The 17,958-nt window shown below is 38.3% G+C and overlaps 1 protein-coding gene across 2 annotated transcripts in view; it reads right to left on the bottom strand.

The window, feature by feature from the left end:
- Positions 1–3,088: 3,088 nt before the first annotated feature.
- The window catches only part of LRRK2 (leucine rich repeat kinase 2), a 64,180-nt gene continuing 49,310 nt past the window's right edge, over positions 3,089–17,958 (bottom strand). The window contains exons 41-51 of one of the 2 annotated variants that reach the window (XM_027731970.2): positions 17,522–17,682; positions 16,557–16,727; positions 14,652–14,752; positions 13,849–14,043; positions 12,679–12,872; positions 12,318–12,390; positions 11,330–11,514; positions 10,380–10,532; positions 9,441–9,649; positions 6,788–6,862; positions 3,089–4,849 (exon numbers count right to left, since the gene is read on the bottom strand). In XM_027731970.2, coding sequence (XP_027587771.1) covers positions 4,728–4,849; positions 6,788–6,862; positions 9,441–9,649; positions 10,380–10,532; positions 11,330–11,514; positions 12,318–12,390; positions 12,679–12,872; positions 13,849–14,043; positions 14,652–14,752; positions 16,557–16,727; positions 17,522–17,682 — 1,639 coding nt within the window. In that variant the 3' untranslated portion in view covers positions 3,089–4,727. Of the gene's footprint in view, positions 4,850–6,787; positions 6,863–6,888; positions 7,908–9,440; positions 9,650–10,379; positions 10,533–11,329; positions 11,515–12,317; positions 12,391–12,678; positions 12,873–13,848; positions 14,044–14,651; positions 14,753–16,556; positions 16,728–17,521; positions 17,683–17,958 lie in introns of those variants that run through there. The other variant, XM_039379423.1, reaches the window with a different exon arrangement.

Raw genomic sequence — 17,958 nt, 5'->3', positions numbered from 1 at the left:
CCTGCTGCTCCTGCCCGGGTGTCCTCCATTCAGGACTGGGCACTGTGTGGCCACGTTTCCTGCCCTGCCCTCCCTGCCGGGCACAGCCCTGCGGAGGGAATTCGGGGGCAGCAGCGGCAGCACAAAGCGGGTCCCGGGCCCCCACAGCGCTGCCGGCTCGGCTGCTGAGCACTGCCACGCTGCCAGATTCTTGCTCTTATTTATTTCTCTTCCTCTCTCCCCTCTTCTCTTTTCTGTAAAACCGCTCTGTGCTTCTCGGCTGGATTGGAGCAGGGTCACGGCCCCCCACGGCAAAGCCCAGCCCCCCTCCCAGGCACAGCTGTGCCGTCCGGAGCCAGTGCCAAGGGGTGGCACGGGAAAAGCACGGCCTGCAGTGCCAAGAGGGAGCCTAGTAAAAGCACAGCAGAAGGCACGGGAAAAAAATGGTTCAGAAAAACAAAACTGGAATTGCCACAGAAGAAGGTTTTAGTTTCTTTTGCCTTTTCTGTCTGCTTTAACTTTTCAGGTCAGTGACATTAATGGGCTGTGGTGGAAGTGAAGTAAATAATGGCATATGCCAGAGGCAGCACATCGATTTTTAAGTCGCCCCTCAGTAATTAGTGACAACCTTTGTGGGGACTGACTGCTGGGTTTAACAAACCTCTGGCAGCAGGAAAAGCAAAGCAACACAGAGGAGAAGGAAAAAAAGAAAAGGCTGTTGCTTGCTTTTTTACTTTCATCTTGTTTTTACTAGAGTCATATTGGGATGATTTAAAAAAATCATTTCGGTTTACTGCTCTGTCGAAGTAACCCATGTTAAAGGTAGGTACCAGTCAGCATAAGGTCATTGCATGGTAAAAAAATTGTTTCACAGTTTGGTCATTCCTATAATGCTGCTACTTAATTGAACAAAAACTAGTGTAAGTATTGAGGAGTCTTACTGAGGTACCTACAGCTAGAGGCAGAGCTGTCCTCACACAGTGCCTGCACAGCTCACTAATACAGCAAAGAACATTCCTGAAGCTCAAAGATTCCTGCTAGAAATTTCACTTGGGTTCACTTTTAAATTTTTGGTAAATGAGATTTCCCTTTGCTAATACAACAATAATATATCTTGCATTTTTTCCTTTTAAAATCATTAATTTTAAAATACAGATATGCAATAAGTATGATTCTCCATTTTCATGTGATTATGCCACTTTGTATTTATAAACTAATTGTTAAGAACACACGTACCTACTAAAAAGAAATAATTTGGAAAAGTTACCAAAATGGTATGCTGGCCAGTCAATGAATTATACTTGTTCAAAGGCCATGAAGGAGGCTTTATATAAAAGACTTTGCAGGTCAGTAGAGTCCTGGGATGAGTTCATAATATAGATGAAGAACTGAGACACAAATAACAGTTGCTAGTTCTGATCAAAAATTTGGTTCTCTTAAGGCAGGTAAGAGGAGCTGTTTTCAGATTTCTTTTAATGAATGACTTAAAAGGAAAAAAATGAGAAGAGGAATTGTTCATATGGTTTTCTACTTGAAAGACTAACAGAAAAATGTGACTGTCACTGTGTTTTCCTCATGCACTGAGACTCATTCTTCTCCCTTATTACTTTCTCATGTCTCTGGTATGTGAAGTGTTCATCATAAAATGGATTATTTGTCTTGCTTGCTGCAGGTGGATGGGGATAGTTAGTAAGTGGCAGTAATGATAAATGCCTGTGTTTGGGGATCAAGATACACCTAAGAGGCCTCGTTCTCTCTCCTCCCTTATGTGTCCCAGTTTTGCCCCAAAGTGGTGCATGAAGAAGTAATAGGGTAATAATATGGGACACAAGAGGCAGTATGAGATTTCAGAGTAAAAGGAAAGCCAAGATATAATACAGAAAGTGGATTAACAAGTGGATTAACAATCCTACTTGTTTACAGTAGGATTGACCAGGAACCGCTTGTAAAAGAAATGAGGTTAAAATTAATGAACAGGTGAATCTGCATATGTAATCTGTCAGAGCAAGCAACCAATAAAAAAGAATGACTCTAAAGTCAGTAGCACAGGAGGGAAAGAATAGTTTAAAACAAACCAAACAAATTGGTATCTAATCAAGCATTCAGCTCACTCTGTACAGTTTTCCTCCTTGTCTTTAGGTTTAAACCCCAGTGCCCTTTACCTGCACTGAGGAACACAGGGTTAATTACCTGTCAGGTGTTCAGTCACAGCCACACCACATGCTTCTTTCCCAGGAGCAAACAGTCCCTTTTTGAAATAATGGCTATCTCTGTTTTCAGGTGCTGGATATTATCCTAAGTATACAGGAAGCTACAGCTAATTGAGCTTGTCCTCTTATGTGATCAGCTTCTACTGGTTCCCAAACAGCTCCACTAAAACCAGAGTGAACATGAAGTTATGGATCTTTTTTTTCTCTTTCCTTATAGTTTGTCAGTAGAGATGTTTCTTGGAAATGGTTTCCTTATAGTGCAGGTTTCAGTGGTACTGTTCTTCTCCTTGCTGGCAGGTCCCAGCTGGGAAGGGGATACCAGTCCCTGAGCACTTCTAACAAGAAGCACCAACACAGGATGTTCTCATTTTCTTCCAGTACTAAAAAGCATCTGGTGAGGGTGTAGTTGGATCACTGTGCTCCGTGGGAATGACTGCTGTATTGCTAAACAGACCCCGTGGGTTAAACCAGCACAGAATTTTTCTCTCCCAACACAGTGGGCAGTTGAGTCAGGTTTGCCATGAGCTCCCGACTCTCCTTTGGCTGCTGTTGTCTCTTTTGTTCTTTACCCTCCCTGTAATACCCAATACATGTCCTGATTCAGATCATTCTTATCCAGAGTGTCTTGGAGAGGTAAGGAATGGCCACAGGGACAGTATTGCTTACAGGTCACCTCCCATCTCTGGGAGAAGGCTGCATGGAACACCAAGTAGAAGACAAATTGGGGAATAGAAAAGGGCTCAAGATGTGCACTGTGAGACAGAGCACAAGTGCGAATGCAGCTGTGTCAATACCACCTACAGAACTGGGATATTGCATCAGCCTGAAGGAATTAAATGCCAAAAAAGCTGCACACAAAAGCTTTTCCTTGAAAATTCAGTGATGAGAAAGTAGACAGGTTATTAACAAAGCACAGTTTTAATAAAAATGTTTAAGGCTTACATTTCAAAATGACTTATAAATAAACTTAATCACAATGTATATATTTTTTTTAAAAACTCTATTCATTATAATATATATTTTCTGAGTTATAAAATCCCATATAAATAGCAAATTATTCTCAGTATGCAGATTACAAGAACACATAAAAACTGGGATGTATATCTGAAAGGAATCCTGAGTATGCACTCAAAAAATGGCAGAACATAGAACAATGGTAGAGTTGGACACAAGAAATGCTGTTGTCCCAGCATGTTATTTTCTTAAAAAAAAAAAATAAAACTGAGAACTTTTTGGTTGCTCAACCTTGTTCAGCTCCATAGACTCAGGAATGGTTCTGGATACTCCACTCCTAGAGATTTCAGGAGCACCCTGTAGATTCTTTTGGTATCAAAAAAAGAAACTGATGTCTGTCTTCAGATGGACAGAAATAAGGCACTTCCATAGGGCAGGTCAGTGCTGGCTGCAAGCAGCAGCTTGGACTTACAACCAGAGAGCAGCAGAAGTCGACTCTTGAATGATGATGTGTGGCAACAAATTTGCAAGAGGCAGCCAATTCTTACACTCCTCAAGGTTCCCCCGATTACCTCCCAAAATAACAATATAAATTAAACCAAGAATTAATAAGTGGAAACTTTACATGTTTGAAATATCAAAGTGAAAGTTCCCTTTTGTTTTTAGATTGAGGTAAGTGAACGAGCAAGTTGGACCAAGAGCCAGTGGTCTGCCTACAGCAGGATGCTGCTCTCTGTGTGGCACAAGTCGGAGCAGCATTTGGATCAGAGCTTTCACCTCGTGCTTTCTCCTTGCTTTTCCAAGTGAGCTGCACAAGAGATCAGTGTGAGTGGTAACGTTCCCAGTGGTGTGACTACATCTCCTAGAACCAGGCGGACTGCAGGACTGCAAGAGGACATCGACTTGCAGAAGCCTGTCAGTGTATTTAAATTCTGAGCTGTTCTATTATTGTAGCACAATGGGCTTTTTCTGGTCATAATGAAAAAAACAGTCAATTATTCATGGGAGAAATAAAGACTATTCTGCCTGTTGTTTTCAAAGAGTAATGTAGTCACTATATATTCTTTTAAACGCTGCTTTTAGATAAACTATAATGTTTTTTTCATATACTCAGGGTCATGACCTCTGACTTAATACTAAAACATGAATCATAAGAGCAAGCTCATACATGCAAACTGCAGTAAACACACAGAGGCTTAAATTTTGCTTCTTATTAGAGAGTCAACTCAGTAGAGATAATGAAGTAAATTAGAGCTGTTTATAGTCTCCTGGCTTAGTCCGAGTTTAGCTGGGATCAAAAACCGGATGAACAACGTTATACTGCAGTTGAGCCATAGTTGCTGAGAGCAGAACTTCACAAGTAAACAACGGATGCACAATAGCATTTTAGATTCAGAAATTCTCAACAGTTTTCTGTCCTTTCAAATACTACAAATAACTTCTTTCTTCTTGGTATCCTATAAATACTCACATGGCAATTTTCTTCCTGGTTTTAGTTCAAAACAACAGCAAGAAGTTGTAATTATTGCACAGTATGTTAGGATGAAAGACTAGAAAAGAGTATGGCACTTGCAGGGTGACTTTTCAGTCCAAAGAAAAGCTCTTCATTTTTTCTGCTAGTTCCTGTCTCATTTCTATGTGTTTTTTCAGGTTTTGCACTTCATGGGGCAGGTTAATGTCCCACACTGACACACAGGATTGTAACTCTGGGGAAAAAAAGAAAATTTGAAAAGTGCAACAGAGATGAATTATTGCATAATTAGCAGTGGTTTTGCTTATCTGCTTATTTTAATTACTTGTAAATTCACTCAATGAAGCAGGATCCTTAGGACCTGGAAGACAAGTTACATGACACTTCATGTGTGAGAGAATGCAGTCATAGGCTACAAGCTGTTTGTACTTGCTTGTTTGTACTTGTACTCACAATGGTTTGGATTCCAGTTCCTAAATTTAGAATACCCCATTTAAAAGTACTTGAAATACCATTTCTGGAGCCTGTGGGCCATGAGGTACTGACCTGAGCTACAGCTAATGTAGCTGTACTGAGCTGTACTGAAGTGCTTGCATAAAATTTCATCTCTGTTTTCCCAAGCAGATATACCTTAAATGCTTATGAGACTCAAATCCCATTCACTGTTAATTAAAAACTGATTTCATAAGCCAGTGAATATACTGAGAAAAGGTCACTTCTTCAATCTCCATTCATGCAAACAACTCTTTATTCATGAGGAATTCACAGTGCTTTTAGTGGAATAGGGATAATTGAGAACACCTGCATAAGTAGAGGCTCACAAACTAAGGCCCCAATGATTCTGGGACTCTCTGATTCCTCTCTACAATTAATGTCACTCTTAAATAAAACAAAAATGCTAAAAAGGCAGTAAGTGTTCTTATGGTAACAGGAATTGGGGAATACCATAACATAAAACCCAGTGCTCTAAGCTTGAGTCTTATTTTATTTCAGTCAGCTCATCTACACTTGCCACCCTTAACTTTATACTGTCATTGCCACATTTTTAGGAGTTACTGAAACTGGAATGAGATAAAGGTGAACGAGGGCATTGATCAAAGCACCAACTGTAACTGTTATTAGAAAAATCCAAAGATGGAGTTTTTCTGTCTTCCCGCACTTTGCTATCCTAATTGTCAGGAAGCTTTTACCAATGTCTGACCTAAATCTCCCCTGCTGTAACAGAAACTGGTTAGTTCTTATTGTACCCAGAGGGAATATGCAGAAGTCTTTATTCCCTTACTCTTTATTTACATATTTGAAGCCTATTATCATGTCCTCTCTAAGCTTTATTTATATTAACCAACTAAACTTCCCACAACATTTCCTCACAGGTTGCATTTCTCTCCTCTGAACTGTTCCAAATAGTCCAGATCATTCAGCAATGTCCCAAACAGATACGCTCCTCCAGCAGAGGCCATATGAGCACTGAGCAGAGTGTAAGAATTAGCTTATGTCTTACATACAGCACTTTTTAATTGCTGTGAGAGTGGTGTTTGCCTCTTCTGCAGCCACACGATATGGCTGACTCATGATCAGCCTCCTATCAATTACAACCATTTTTCTGCAGCACTGCTGTTTAAGCTGATCATTTCCTCATGTTGGTACAACGGATCATTCCTAATTAAGTAAAAGGTCTTGTGTTTGTCCTTACTGAATTGTATCCTATTTCCTTCCAGACCATTTGTTCCATTTGTCAAGGTCACTTTGAGTTCTAATCCTGCCCTCCAGTGAGCTTGTGTCTTAGCTAAGAGTTGTCTGCAAATCTGAAAAGCACATTACTGTTTTTTCATCCACATCACTCATAAAAACATTGAGAATTCCTGACCTAGCACAGACCCCTCTGGAAATCCATTTGATACATTCTCCAATTAGGCAATGATATTTACTCTCCAATACAGTTTCCCAACAAATTATATTATATACTTCAACAGTGGCTTCCTCTGATCCATTTTTGGAGTTACTGCTGGTTTGTATGGACCCAGATATGCAAAAGAAAACAAAAAGTATATAATAATAATGTTTAAATAAAATGATGTCAAATGACGATCATGAACTCTACACTCTCAGTGGGTAGTCAAGCACAATAGTGTCTACTCCACTAATACAAATTAATAAAACACAGTTCAGATACCTTTGTGGTATTTGTTGTCTTCGGTGTCACTTTTATAGCAGTATCCCAAAACTAGGACCACGTTCTTGAGACTCCCTTTTTCAAAGAAATAAAATGACAAATTTTAGTTTTAATGGGAAGTTTTTAATTTAAGGTCAGAAAGAGTAGATGACATCATGGCACTAAGAGGACAGAAAGCAGAGCACGGTCAATCGGACCCTTTATTCAAAATCATTGACCATGACAAACCCAGACATGAAGACAACATAGTTCATGTCTCCATTTAATGTCGGGGTTTATCCGGGTTCCAAGGCTTAAGCACAGGATCAGCCAACCAGCCTGTTGAACAAGCCCAAGAACAAAGCACCCTATTATATAGCACAGGCAGAGGTAGTAGGGTCACAGGAAACAGATGTCACAGCAAAGGGACAGGTGGCAAATGAAGTCCCAGTGCACAGCAGAAAGTACCAGTTATCGGTTCGGTTATGGAAAAAAACCATGAAATGTGACACAAACTGAATAAAAATATTCTGAACTAATGATGGCACATAGGTGGGAGTTAGCAGGGAAGTGGAAATAGGGGATGAATGCCTACTGAATAATGCCAAAAAAGACTGGTTATAATAGATGAGGGATGGTGGGAAGCATACACATCCCTCCATGCTCAGATTTTTCATTACTTTAATTTTTTCTGCAACCAGACCTATCCATACTCCTTACAAAAGTGATTGGAACTTGAGTATAATGTTTCTTATTTAGACTTGGATCCTGTCTTACTATACAGAAGTCTAAATTTGTACTTGCAAAATGAACTAATCAATCTGTTAGGTGACAGAATTGGAAAATGGTATTATATTTCATATTCATATATGAACCACAGATAAAATTATTGTCTCAAAGTCTGGCAATCTTTTTTTCCTGAAATATTTATATCTAATTGACATTATATATTTTAACCTTAAATGAAACGATTTCATACAAAAATATTTCTGTTTATCTTCTCTTATTTCACAGAAGCAAGGTGATTCTGTTGAAGAACTGCTCAGCAGTCTCAGTGCTATTTTCACCGATTCTGTGAAAATCCCAGTTGAAACCAAGGCCTTGAATTTAGGAAAGAACACCCAGCCCTTATAAATAATTGCTGTGAAAAGACGATCAAAAGAGAAAAGTACACATCAAACTGCATATATCAATCTTATTTGCTCATCTTGAGATTTGTGCAAACACAGCTAAACTCCTTTTCCTGAATAATAACTTTTCTATACATAAAATTTTTATTAAAAATGTTGAGGTGACTCAGATTCAAAGCTTTTTAAATCACACTGTACTATTCTATACAATATACTTTCCCTATCAATGACAGTGATAAGTGAGGCAGAAATTACATTTTCATAGTAACTGTTATTTACAAAATGCTAAAAATAAAATGTCCCTTTATAGTACTAGCATTGTAGCTATCAGGACCAGATGGACTGAAAATGCTATGCTATAGTGGGCACCATAACAGCTGAGGACTGAACAGACAGCACAAACTTGCTGTCTCAGGCAGAGGCAAGTCAGATGAAGATGGAGGTTTTTTGACTCATACAACACTGCCAGCACTATGAGCTAACTGCAGTCTACAGATTCTTGTGGTGCCAGAAAGGAAAAAAACAGCTCCAGAATAAGTTCATGATAGTAATGAGAATACATATACAGCCTGCAACTAAGAAATTTGCTAGCAGGATTACAGTGTGCTTCTGAATCCACAGCAGCAGCTTCAGTGTCTTTTTTGTTTTTTTACAGCAAATACGCTTTAAATTACACTGACAGGGAAACTCCAGAGTTGTTTTCAAAACTCGGTGTAAAGTGATGGGAATCCACATGTTGTGCCACAAAGCACTGTTTGAAATAATGTGCATTTTGAGTGTATTCCCCATTGCAGTACCATGAACTTGAGTCGACATGGGCTTTATTACTTTTGGGAGAGATGCAGGAAAGTGTACAGGTGAAGGAAGGTACAAGAGCCAAGGAGTACCCCATACTCAACTACACTCCTCTGGCTGTTTGTTTGTGGTTACCACTGAAACCCCACAGCTCCTGTCTGCCTACAGCAGCTCAAAACACCTGTCCCTGACAGGAACAGCACATCTGTACAAGTTCACACCCTGAGTTCAGGTGTGTAGACTTCCCCAGCTTTACCGTGATCTGCCTGCGACCCAAATCTAAAAGAACCATCCCTGAATAAGGATAGGAGAAGAAAACAAGGCAATAAGCAATTAAGGAAAAATTATTAAAATCTAACATGGTCCACAGAGAGAGAAGCCAGAAGTGTAACAATCAGGATGGAGAAAGAACGCAGGCTACCCGTGTAAGAGAAGACTATGGGACAGAAGATGGTGTGTGCTGAAACACGGCACAGGGATGCAGTGAAGTTGGGGGTCTGTCCATGTGCTGATCAGTGACAAGCCAGGGAAGAGCTGTTGCTTTATGTGGGCACAGGTATTCAGCCTGCTGGTATTCAGCTAACACCCGAGTGTCTGACACTGACCGGCGAGGACTGCAGCAGAACAAAATGAATGAACAGATCATGGATAGTGCTAATTTGTTCCTGGAACACCACAACAAACAGGACACAGCACACCTAAACTTGGCACTGACTTCAAAGTACTTGTCATTTGATGGTTTTACTTACCCAGCTGAGCTGTTATCATGACTCTAACAGAATCACAAAAGTTGTCTATAACTCGTACAGGACGACGTGTTGATAAATCAAGCAGCAATATATGTCCTCCTCCTGTCCCTATCCACAGTGCAGTATTTTTCTGCAGGCAAATTGTCTTCACTCTTCCAGAATAAGCCAAGTTATGTTTTGATTCCTTATTTAGTTTTTCCACTTTGTTCCTAAGAGTATGGAGAAAAATTGTATTGAAATCTGGTGGCACACTATTCTACAACTAATAAAACAACTTTCTCGATACCAGACTTTTAAACAATCATTCATCAAGACAAGCAACAAAAATCTCATGCTAACAAACTGGGATGAAAACTACTGGATGTCTAAGAGCCAGCTGGTCAGCTTTAGAAGGCCCATAAATAGAAGCCAGGTATACTTCTCTCTTCTCTCCCAGTCTGAAGGAGATTAATGTCACTGCAAATGGGAAGAGCACACCTACACCTGCTCCTAACCTCACCATAAAAAAAATGGATGTGGCACATTAAGGGAGAGGAACAACTTAAATGCAAATGAAAATCACTGTCATGGTTAATAAAACTTTGATCTCCTACTGAATCTGTGCACTGGAGAGATCAGACATTCTTAATCAGGGGATGCAGGAAGTAACTGCATGTAAAAGCATTAGTACCTGAAGGACAGCAAAAGACTTTCTTCTTTCTTGAGTTAAATGGGTCTTCTTGATATCAGGAAAATTGTGAAATATGAGTTTTAAAAAACTGGGATTCTGCATGGAATATTCTGAACTTTTGGGTCAATGGAGAGGAAAGGAAATCCACATTTGCTCAAAGAGCTGGGCAAATCCCTCACCTCTGGCAGGTTAAGGTACCATGCTACAGAAGGCAATCTAATATTCAGCTTTCTATCCATCAGGCCAACAATCTGCAATAAAACACTTACTTAAGAAAATGTGCACAGTCAATTAGTTCAGAAAGTTTTTCTGTCTTCTTGTCCCAAATTTCCACAAAATGGCTGTTTTTCTTTGCCAAGTAGATGGATTTGTCTACTGCTATTGAAATAATGTTTGCATCACTATAAGCATTATGACAGAACCTAAGAGAGAGAAGAACTCCTGTTAGCTACACAGAAAATACCTTGTAGAAAAACTTGACTATTATGAGTGAGGTTAGTTTCCCTTTGACTCTTGGAGAATCATTCAGCCTTAAAAACAAATTGGGCCAAGATACGACTGAAAGGCTTTGCTATAATCTTGCTACAGTTTGACATGAATTTTCCAAGTAATAGAGTTGGGCTGATTATATCCTTGGAGGTGCATTAATGCTCAAAGGCTATTAATAAATCTTTCTCATCAAACCCTGGTTTCCCTACTCAGGAAAAATTCCCCGTAACTTCAAAGCAGGATTTGTCCATGTGAGAATTATATCAAATAGTCCAAAAGCATCAGTCAATAATTTCTAAATAGTCAGAAGTCAGCAATCATAAATGATTAAATATATATAGGACAAAGATATGCACACATACTGACAAACATGGAAGGACAAATACTATGCTAAGTATGTATGCATAATTCTAAATAAAGCAAACAAGGCCTGGACTAATGCAATTGGAGGAGAAAAACTGATCAGTTGCATTAATACATTTTCTGAATAGATACTGACTTCATAAATCCTTTATAGAGTAAAAATGGATAACCCTTGTTTAAAAGCAGCAGCGAATACTTTCGACACTACTCACTGATATTCCATCTGTATTATGGAAGGAAAAGAACAGAAACAAGCAAATTCAAAGAACGAGCTCTAGAACAAGACATTACATCAAAAAGTTCTGTCAGAAATCTTTAATGAAAACAACAAAAGTGCCAAGTAACATCACTTATAAGAAAAACTTACAGTTGACTTGTCTTTGTTTCAATGAGCTTTTGAACAGAGAAGTCACTAGTTAAGGCAATGATTTTTGTTCCACAGCCTCCCCAGATTAAATTTTTTTCAGATAAGCATGAGGATTCTTTTAAGCACATCAATGGTGTGCTAACATTTCCTATAGTCACTATCTTCAAAGGTGTAGCACCCTTACACTGCAAGAAAAAATATACTCTGCATTAGAAACAAGGAGGATGCAGACACTCAGAAACTGCTAAAACAAGGCCACACAGCCTTGCTGAATTAAATTTACACATCCAGATTTTCTGACCCATTATAGTTCAGAACATTTCCAGAATGTTACAGACTGAAAATATTCCCATTACACATGTCTCATAGGGAAACAGCCTGTGTGAGTGGAAACAGGATAGAACAGGGACTGACACTTTCTGCAAGCCCTGGCGCAGTTAAAGAACTGGATGGAAAGTCACATCTATATCTTTGGAGACATCTCACACTGGACCATATTCTAGTTCTGCAATGCACTGCAATTCCATAACTGCTCTAAACTGCATATGGCCAGGAACTAACCCTCAAGAACCAGCTGATATAAACAGCTCCCAGTATTTCTTCATCTGTTCTGTGAGAAGAACTCTGACCTACAGAAAACCTAAATGACACTTTCTTTTTGAACACAGCTGTTCTACGAAAATTTACTAAATGAGAAGAAAAAGGAACTATAACAACAATAAATAAAGGAGATTAAAACTGTTAGAATATTCTTAAGAACAACCATTAATGTCAGTCTCTAGGCAGTTTGCCAGGCCTTTCAAAGGAATTTTCTGCCTCTTACTTCTACTCGTTAAAACATGTGCAGCTCCTCTAAGACTGCAGTAGAAAATGATTTATAGTTTTAGAGAAGGAATCAAAAAATAAGCAGCATGAAATAAAGCTACTCTTGGTAGCTGCTTTAGATATTCCTGATAGCACTTTGTAGAACAGCAAAGAACAAGTCTACCTTTACTGCTCTGTCTTCAAAAACTGCCAGTCTGCCATCAGCTGTACCGACCAAGAAGAAATTCTTCTGTTTGCTGAAATAAAATAAAATAATGAATTCTAGAAATGTCTTAATCAGATAAAAAAAATAAACAAGAAGTCTCTAGTATTGCAAGTATTCAATTAAACAGTAAAAGCAAACACAACCCCTGTGATCAGCAGTGTAGTCCCCAGCTACACTGGGTGTAAAATTAAGTGGAAACATAGGCAAAATAAGCAGTTGTCTGAACAAAGCAGCATAGTTTACAGATGTAATTTTCTGAACATCTCTGTTAAGTATTATTTTCGAAATGTAATCCCAAATATTTAAAACTCATTTATACCTTTGCTTTGAAAGAGAATTGCAGTATAAACAAGTGATGGAATCTGACATTTTCTGCAGACGATGCCTTCTCGTTTCATCTTCTGTGTTAACTGCCCATAGAGAACCAGATTGGGTTCCTGCTACAATCCAGTTTTCTTTCTCAGTAGGAAGAGTCACTAAGGCCAAACTTATAATTTTACTATCTGCAATATCCTGAGTCAGAAAAAAAGAAGAAAAAATAACCTGGTCATAATTTCAGTAAGGGTAAATGCTAGTAAATTACTGGTGATAAAAATAAAGTACAATCTTGGATCCTTGACAGACCCAAGGCCTAACCTCCCCTTTAAGAAATCTAATTCCCTATTAGCAGAACATTTTCAACTGTGCCATTTATCTTCAAAGTGCTGGGAAGGACCCCTCAAACAGTACACAGGAAAATCTCTAAGCTGAATGCTGAAAAAAAATATTCTCTCTATTCTAATCAAGGTCTCAAAGCCATGAGAGAATTAAGCAAATGGAAGTACACTGCAATATACATTCAGTTTAATTGTGAACAGTAAACATACTGGCTGAATATTTCTTTTTCTCATTTTAGTTGTAGAAGAATAACCCACGTAATTTATACCAAAGCTACCAACTCAGATGTACCATGGTCAACAGATGGCAGATGGAAATAGAACTTAGACAACTTTGATGATGAGTCATGCTCGGTTCTGGCACACATATTCATCACAGCCTGGGTAAAACATTTCCCCTTTTCTGACGGCACTGAGATGTACAAAAATCACATTAAAAGAACTGGAGGGCATCACCCAAAATGGCACAAAGGAGATGGCATTCACAGGAAGTGAGGAATTGTTAAAAGACTACCTGGATTGTTATGGGAGATAGAGATGTGAAGGCTTGTCTAACTACTACTCCTTTTTGTGGCCTCCATGCTAGAAATAGCTTCCATCTGAGTGGAAGAAAGTTATCCAGTAGTGGAAAGAGAGTATGCTGAAAAACTTCAGTCTGGATGGCAGGAAGAGAGGAAAAAGCAACTGCTTTTCTACTTTATTTTGTGGATGCAACGATGACTCACTTATGATATTTGTTCTCTCAAAGCTTAGCTTTGCAGAAGTAATATCCTGCTTCTGAAATGCATCTAGATGCCAGAAAAAATAGAATAAATGGCAACTTTCCCACATACCTCACAAGTATGTCCATCTGTATTCAGGTTAACAAACGAAAGTTGTGCTTTTTCTGTGTTCCCATTGCCTATCCAGACTCCTGCCTTCTTGCAGCTTTGATTGGCAGCTACCATGCACTCTGCTGTAGATGTGCTGGGTATTGAGACATACCTCATCAAACAGATAAGCTCTGCAGAATTCAGCATCTCATAAACCTAGTAAAAAAGCCACAGCATGCACATGGTCACAACAATGGCTTGTACAGTGATAAACAATAAGCAATGGATAACAATATTTTACGGAATATGGGCACGGTATCTCAGCAGGTCTGGTCATCTGTATTGCCACTACTGATGGGCAATCTTTGTGCACTGAGCAACTCCAGGCAGTGAGATTAAGGCATGTTCCTTTCAATGAGCAAGGCAATGTGTGATAATAGACAGCAGGTTTCAGATCCACACTGTTGCTCCTCTCACATGCACGGAACAGCCTGTAACTGCACTGATACTATATAACAAAGTCCTTTTTGCATAGCTCTAGTATGAGACCATATAAGACCAAGAAGTAACCCAAATCATGTTTCAGTACAATCACTATACAGCAACACAGGGGAAAACAGGAGGTTAGTGGCTGGTAGATTTGAATGGAACAGTTTATTCTGGATGGCAAGAGCAGGCAATATTTCATGTCTGTTTCCATTCCAGAAAAGAAGAACAGAAAAAACTCTTTGCCTCTTACAACTTAATGTCCCATTTTTTTTCAGAAAGCACAACTTTGTAGTATCATCTGTCATAAAAATATAAATAAATACAGCAAGTAATACCTGGGAAGATGTTGGTCGTTCCTGAGGGTTTTCCTTCAAACACTTTTTAATTAAATTCTCAACTTTAGGCCAGGGGGCACACCCATATTCTTTTACAGGATCTAAAATGTAAAATTAGATAACTTCTTAACCAGCATTTACCATAGGTCTGAGTAACTTATTTTAATAATTCATCTAACTTATTCCTGAGCTGCACTAAGAAATATCACATTCTTAGTAAAATGTCAGCATGAACAGCTTGGAATTGCTCATCTGCCATTAAATGCTAGAGCATGAAAGAGTCCTTTTCATTAATAGCAGTTAAAGCAAATGGATTTTGCTTTATCTTTTTCTTTAATGTCCCTGTACCTAGGACTGAATCACAGATGTATGTGGGTTGTGTTTTGATCAATTCTGACCATTCAAGGACATGTCATGTCAGTCTGTAGTCTTTCAAACTCCCATGAACACTTTTATCCACATTTATTCTTCTGTGTCTGGGCATAATATATGGAATACAGACGAACTTCCAATAAAATATATAGCAATTAGATAAGCAAGGCCATACAGTATTTATGAAATACGGAAGTTCAAATCCCCACTCAGTGCTTTGAATATGTATCTTACGACTACAGGTGCTGACCTAAGAACAAATCACTCATGAAAAATGGTGCCTGTATTGCTTTTCCTTTTAGCTCATCACAATCCACAGCAGATATTCCAGTCCTACATTAGACAGAGGTAATGTTAATGATAAATACCTGCAAATGAACATATTCAGTTCAACAAATGACAGGCACTATTTACTTGTGAGATCAGCCGGCCCTTCTTTAGGTGGAAATACATAAATGATGAGCATGTGCACAGATGGAACTGTACTATCCTTAGAAAGTAATACTTCTGATTATTTCATAGGGCTTATAATACAGTCAAATGGACAGCTGCACTCAAGAGATACTTGGGATATCCCCTTCAGGAAGGGCATTGAAACTCTCTGAGCTTAGAACCGGACGATTTTCCTTAAGGAGCTGAAAATGTATGAACTCTTTGTCTCTTGTAATGGAGAAGCCATGCCAGATTAAGTGATGCTGCTCTTTCCTAGATAGAAAGACATCTCACTCCTAGATGGAGTGAGACATTTCTTAAAAAATGTTCCATGAGGATATGCACTATTGCAGGTAATAAATGAGAACACCAAATACTAAGCTTGTAGTACTATAAAAATTCAGCAGCTCTTGACACTTTGGTAGAAGTTGCCAAAGACTGAGTTACACTGTCCAGATGACTACATAATGTCCAGCCTGACAGCCTGTTTAATCTTCCTTCCAGCAGTCAACAACTACATGTTGTAATGCAGATGGAATATGAAGAATGTTACATAGTTGGGCAGTGACTTCACAATCTTTACAAGTTAAAAGGAAATTCCTAATTAAAACCTTTAGGGGTGGCTGTTCTTTTAAGGTAGTTGTGCCTTTTTTTTTTAAAGTAAGAATTCAAGGGGTTTTTTTAGAGATTTTAAGATATACAGCTTTTAAGTAATGGATATCTTAATGTAATATATCTCAATCAAAGAACAAAAGTGGAATTGTGTTTACCTTTGTACATGACATGCATTATAGATGGTACCTTCAGCAACATCCATTTTAGCTGGCTCTGGATGAAGTTCCAGGTACACAAAATCTCTATTTCTTTACAAAGTGAACCGGCTAGATTCTTTGAAATTGCAGTGGAATTGCAATCAATGTGATGCTGAATATATGTCTATTTCTCACAATTTCGAGATGATATGAAATTAGAGGAAGATTCTAAAAATTGCTGTTATTTAGTCTCCTTCTCTGATCACTGCCAGATACAACACAATTCAAAAGAGATGCTATTTTTGGAAGAGGCAGGACAAATGTTAAAACTTTAAGAAACAAGGCATACCTGGTAATTTCCCTTGAATTGCTAATTCATCAAATTCATTTGGAAACTTCAAGCCTTCCATTATTCTACCTCCTCCTGTTAAAATGTCATAAAGCAGCAAGCCAAATGAATAAACATCAGCTTGCTGATTGTAAATAACATTTCCTCTGGCAACCTCTGGTGCTCGAAATCCTGCAAATAAATCATTCATTAATAGTTATTTTCATATCAAGATGAAGCCATCTTTATACTTTAAAAAGTAAATTATTGATGAAAACGTCACAGGAAGTAAACCAAAAACAGCACACTATTTCTGGGCTGGCAATAGTTTGTATTTGGCAGACATCCAAAAATATCAGCAGTAAGTATAAAGGAAAGGGACAGTACATCAATCACAGAGCTCCTGCACCATTACATAAAATAATTGCTTTATCAATGAATGCTGAAAATGAAGGGCAAGTCTGCAGTTGTTACTGAGGACCTAACATTTCACACTTGAGGTCACACTCTCACGCACAATTTAAAAGACATAAAGGCACTTTTCAAAGTGGTTGAATTGCTCAGTGCTTTAGAATGAATGCTAATAGATTCTCTCTTAAGTCGGGGAACAGTGCAAGCATTTATTGCCTTTAAAAATCATTAAGACCTATATATGGACTACTGGAAATTAAACAACACATTTTAGCAGTATAATTTCAATATCACAGTAACCATATGAAAACAGCAAAAAATTATGATGAAGGCATGTAATTTCATTTGTTCTCTTTTTAAACCTTTAGTGTATTCCTTGATAAGGGGCTAAAACATGAACAGGAAGAAAATGCAAAAGGTATATATCTGGCATCACAACTTGTAATATGATTAGGACTACTTATGGTGATTATGACTAGAGAGTATAGATTTGAGTTACTTTTTACAGACTACATAAAAATCATATTAGCTATTTTTGGACATAATGAACTATAAATCAAAGCATATTTCCATACCTGGTGTGCCCTCTGAGGTTTTTATTCCCATTCGGCAACAATACTGGGCGATGCCATAGTCAGCTATTTTTGCAATAACAGCTGAATTGGGATATAAGGTAAAAAGCAACACGTTGTGAGGCTTTAAATCACGGTAGATGATCATTGCTGAATGCAGGTACCTATTAATCAAAAAAATATTTATTGAAAGCATCCATAAGTCAGGGATTCACTGTACACACACACTGAGTGCAATATTCCCACAACAGTAAATCATGCTTTCAGATGTGAACTATTGTGTTAAAAATGTCAAACATCACTAACATGATGCTCCTTTACTGCATGATGACAGAATTATTCTGAAATACTATTTACTGGCACATACACATTGCAGTATTTTAGTACTAAGTCTTATTTGAAGAGTTGTCAGCAGTTTGAAAACTGAATCTTAGAAGTTT

The sequence above is a fragment of the Pipra filicauda genome, unplaced genomic scaffold (genome assembly GCF_003945595.2).
Source record: "Pipra filicauda isolate LSUMZ 115617 unplaced genomic scaffold, ASM394559v2 scaffold167_size3244652_pilon, whole genome shotgun sequence".
NCBI classification, from domain to species: domain Eukaryota; kingdom Metazoa; phylum Chordata; class Aves; order Passeriformes; family Pipridae; genus Pipra; species Pipra filicauda.
Note: the sequence above shows the minus strand (reverse complement) of the source record. Positions and strands in the feature narration are given on the sequence as shown.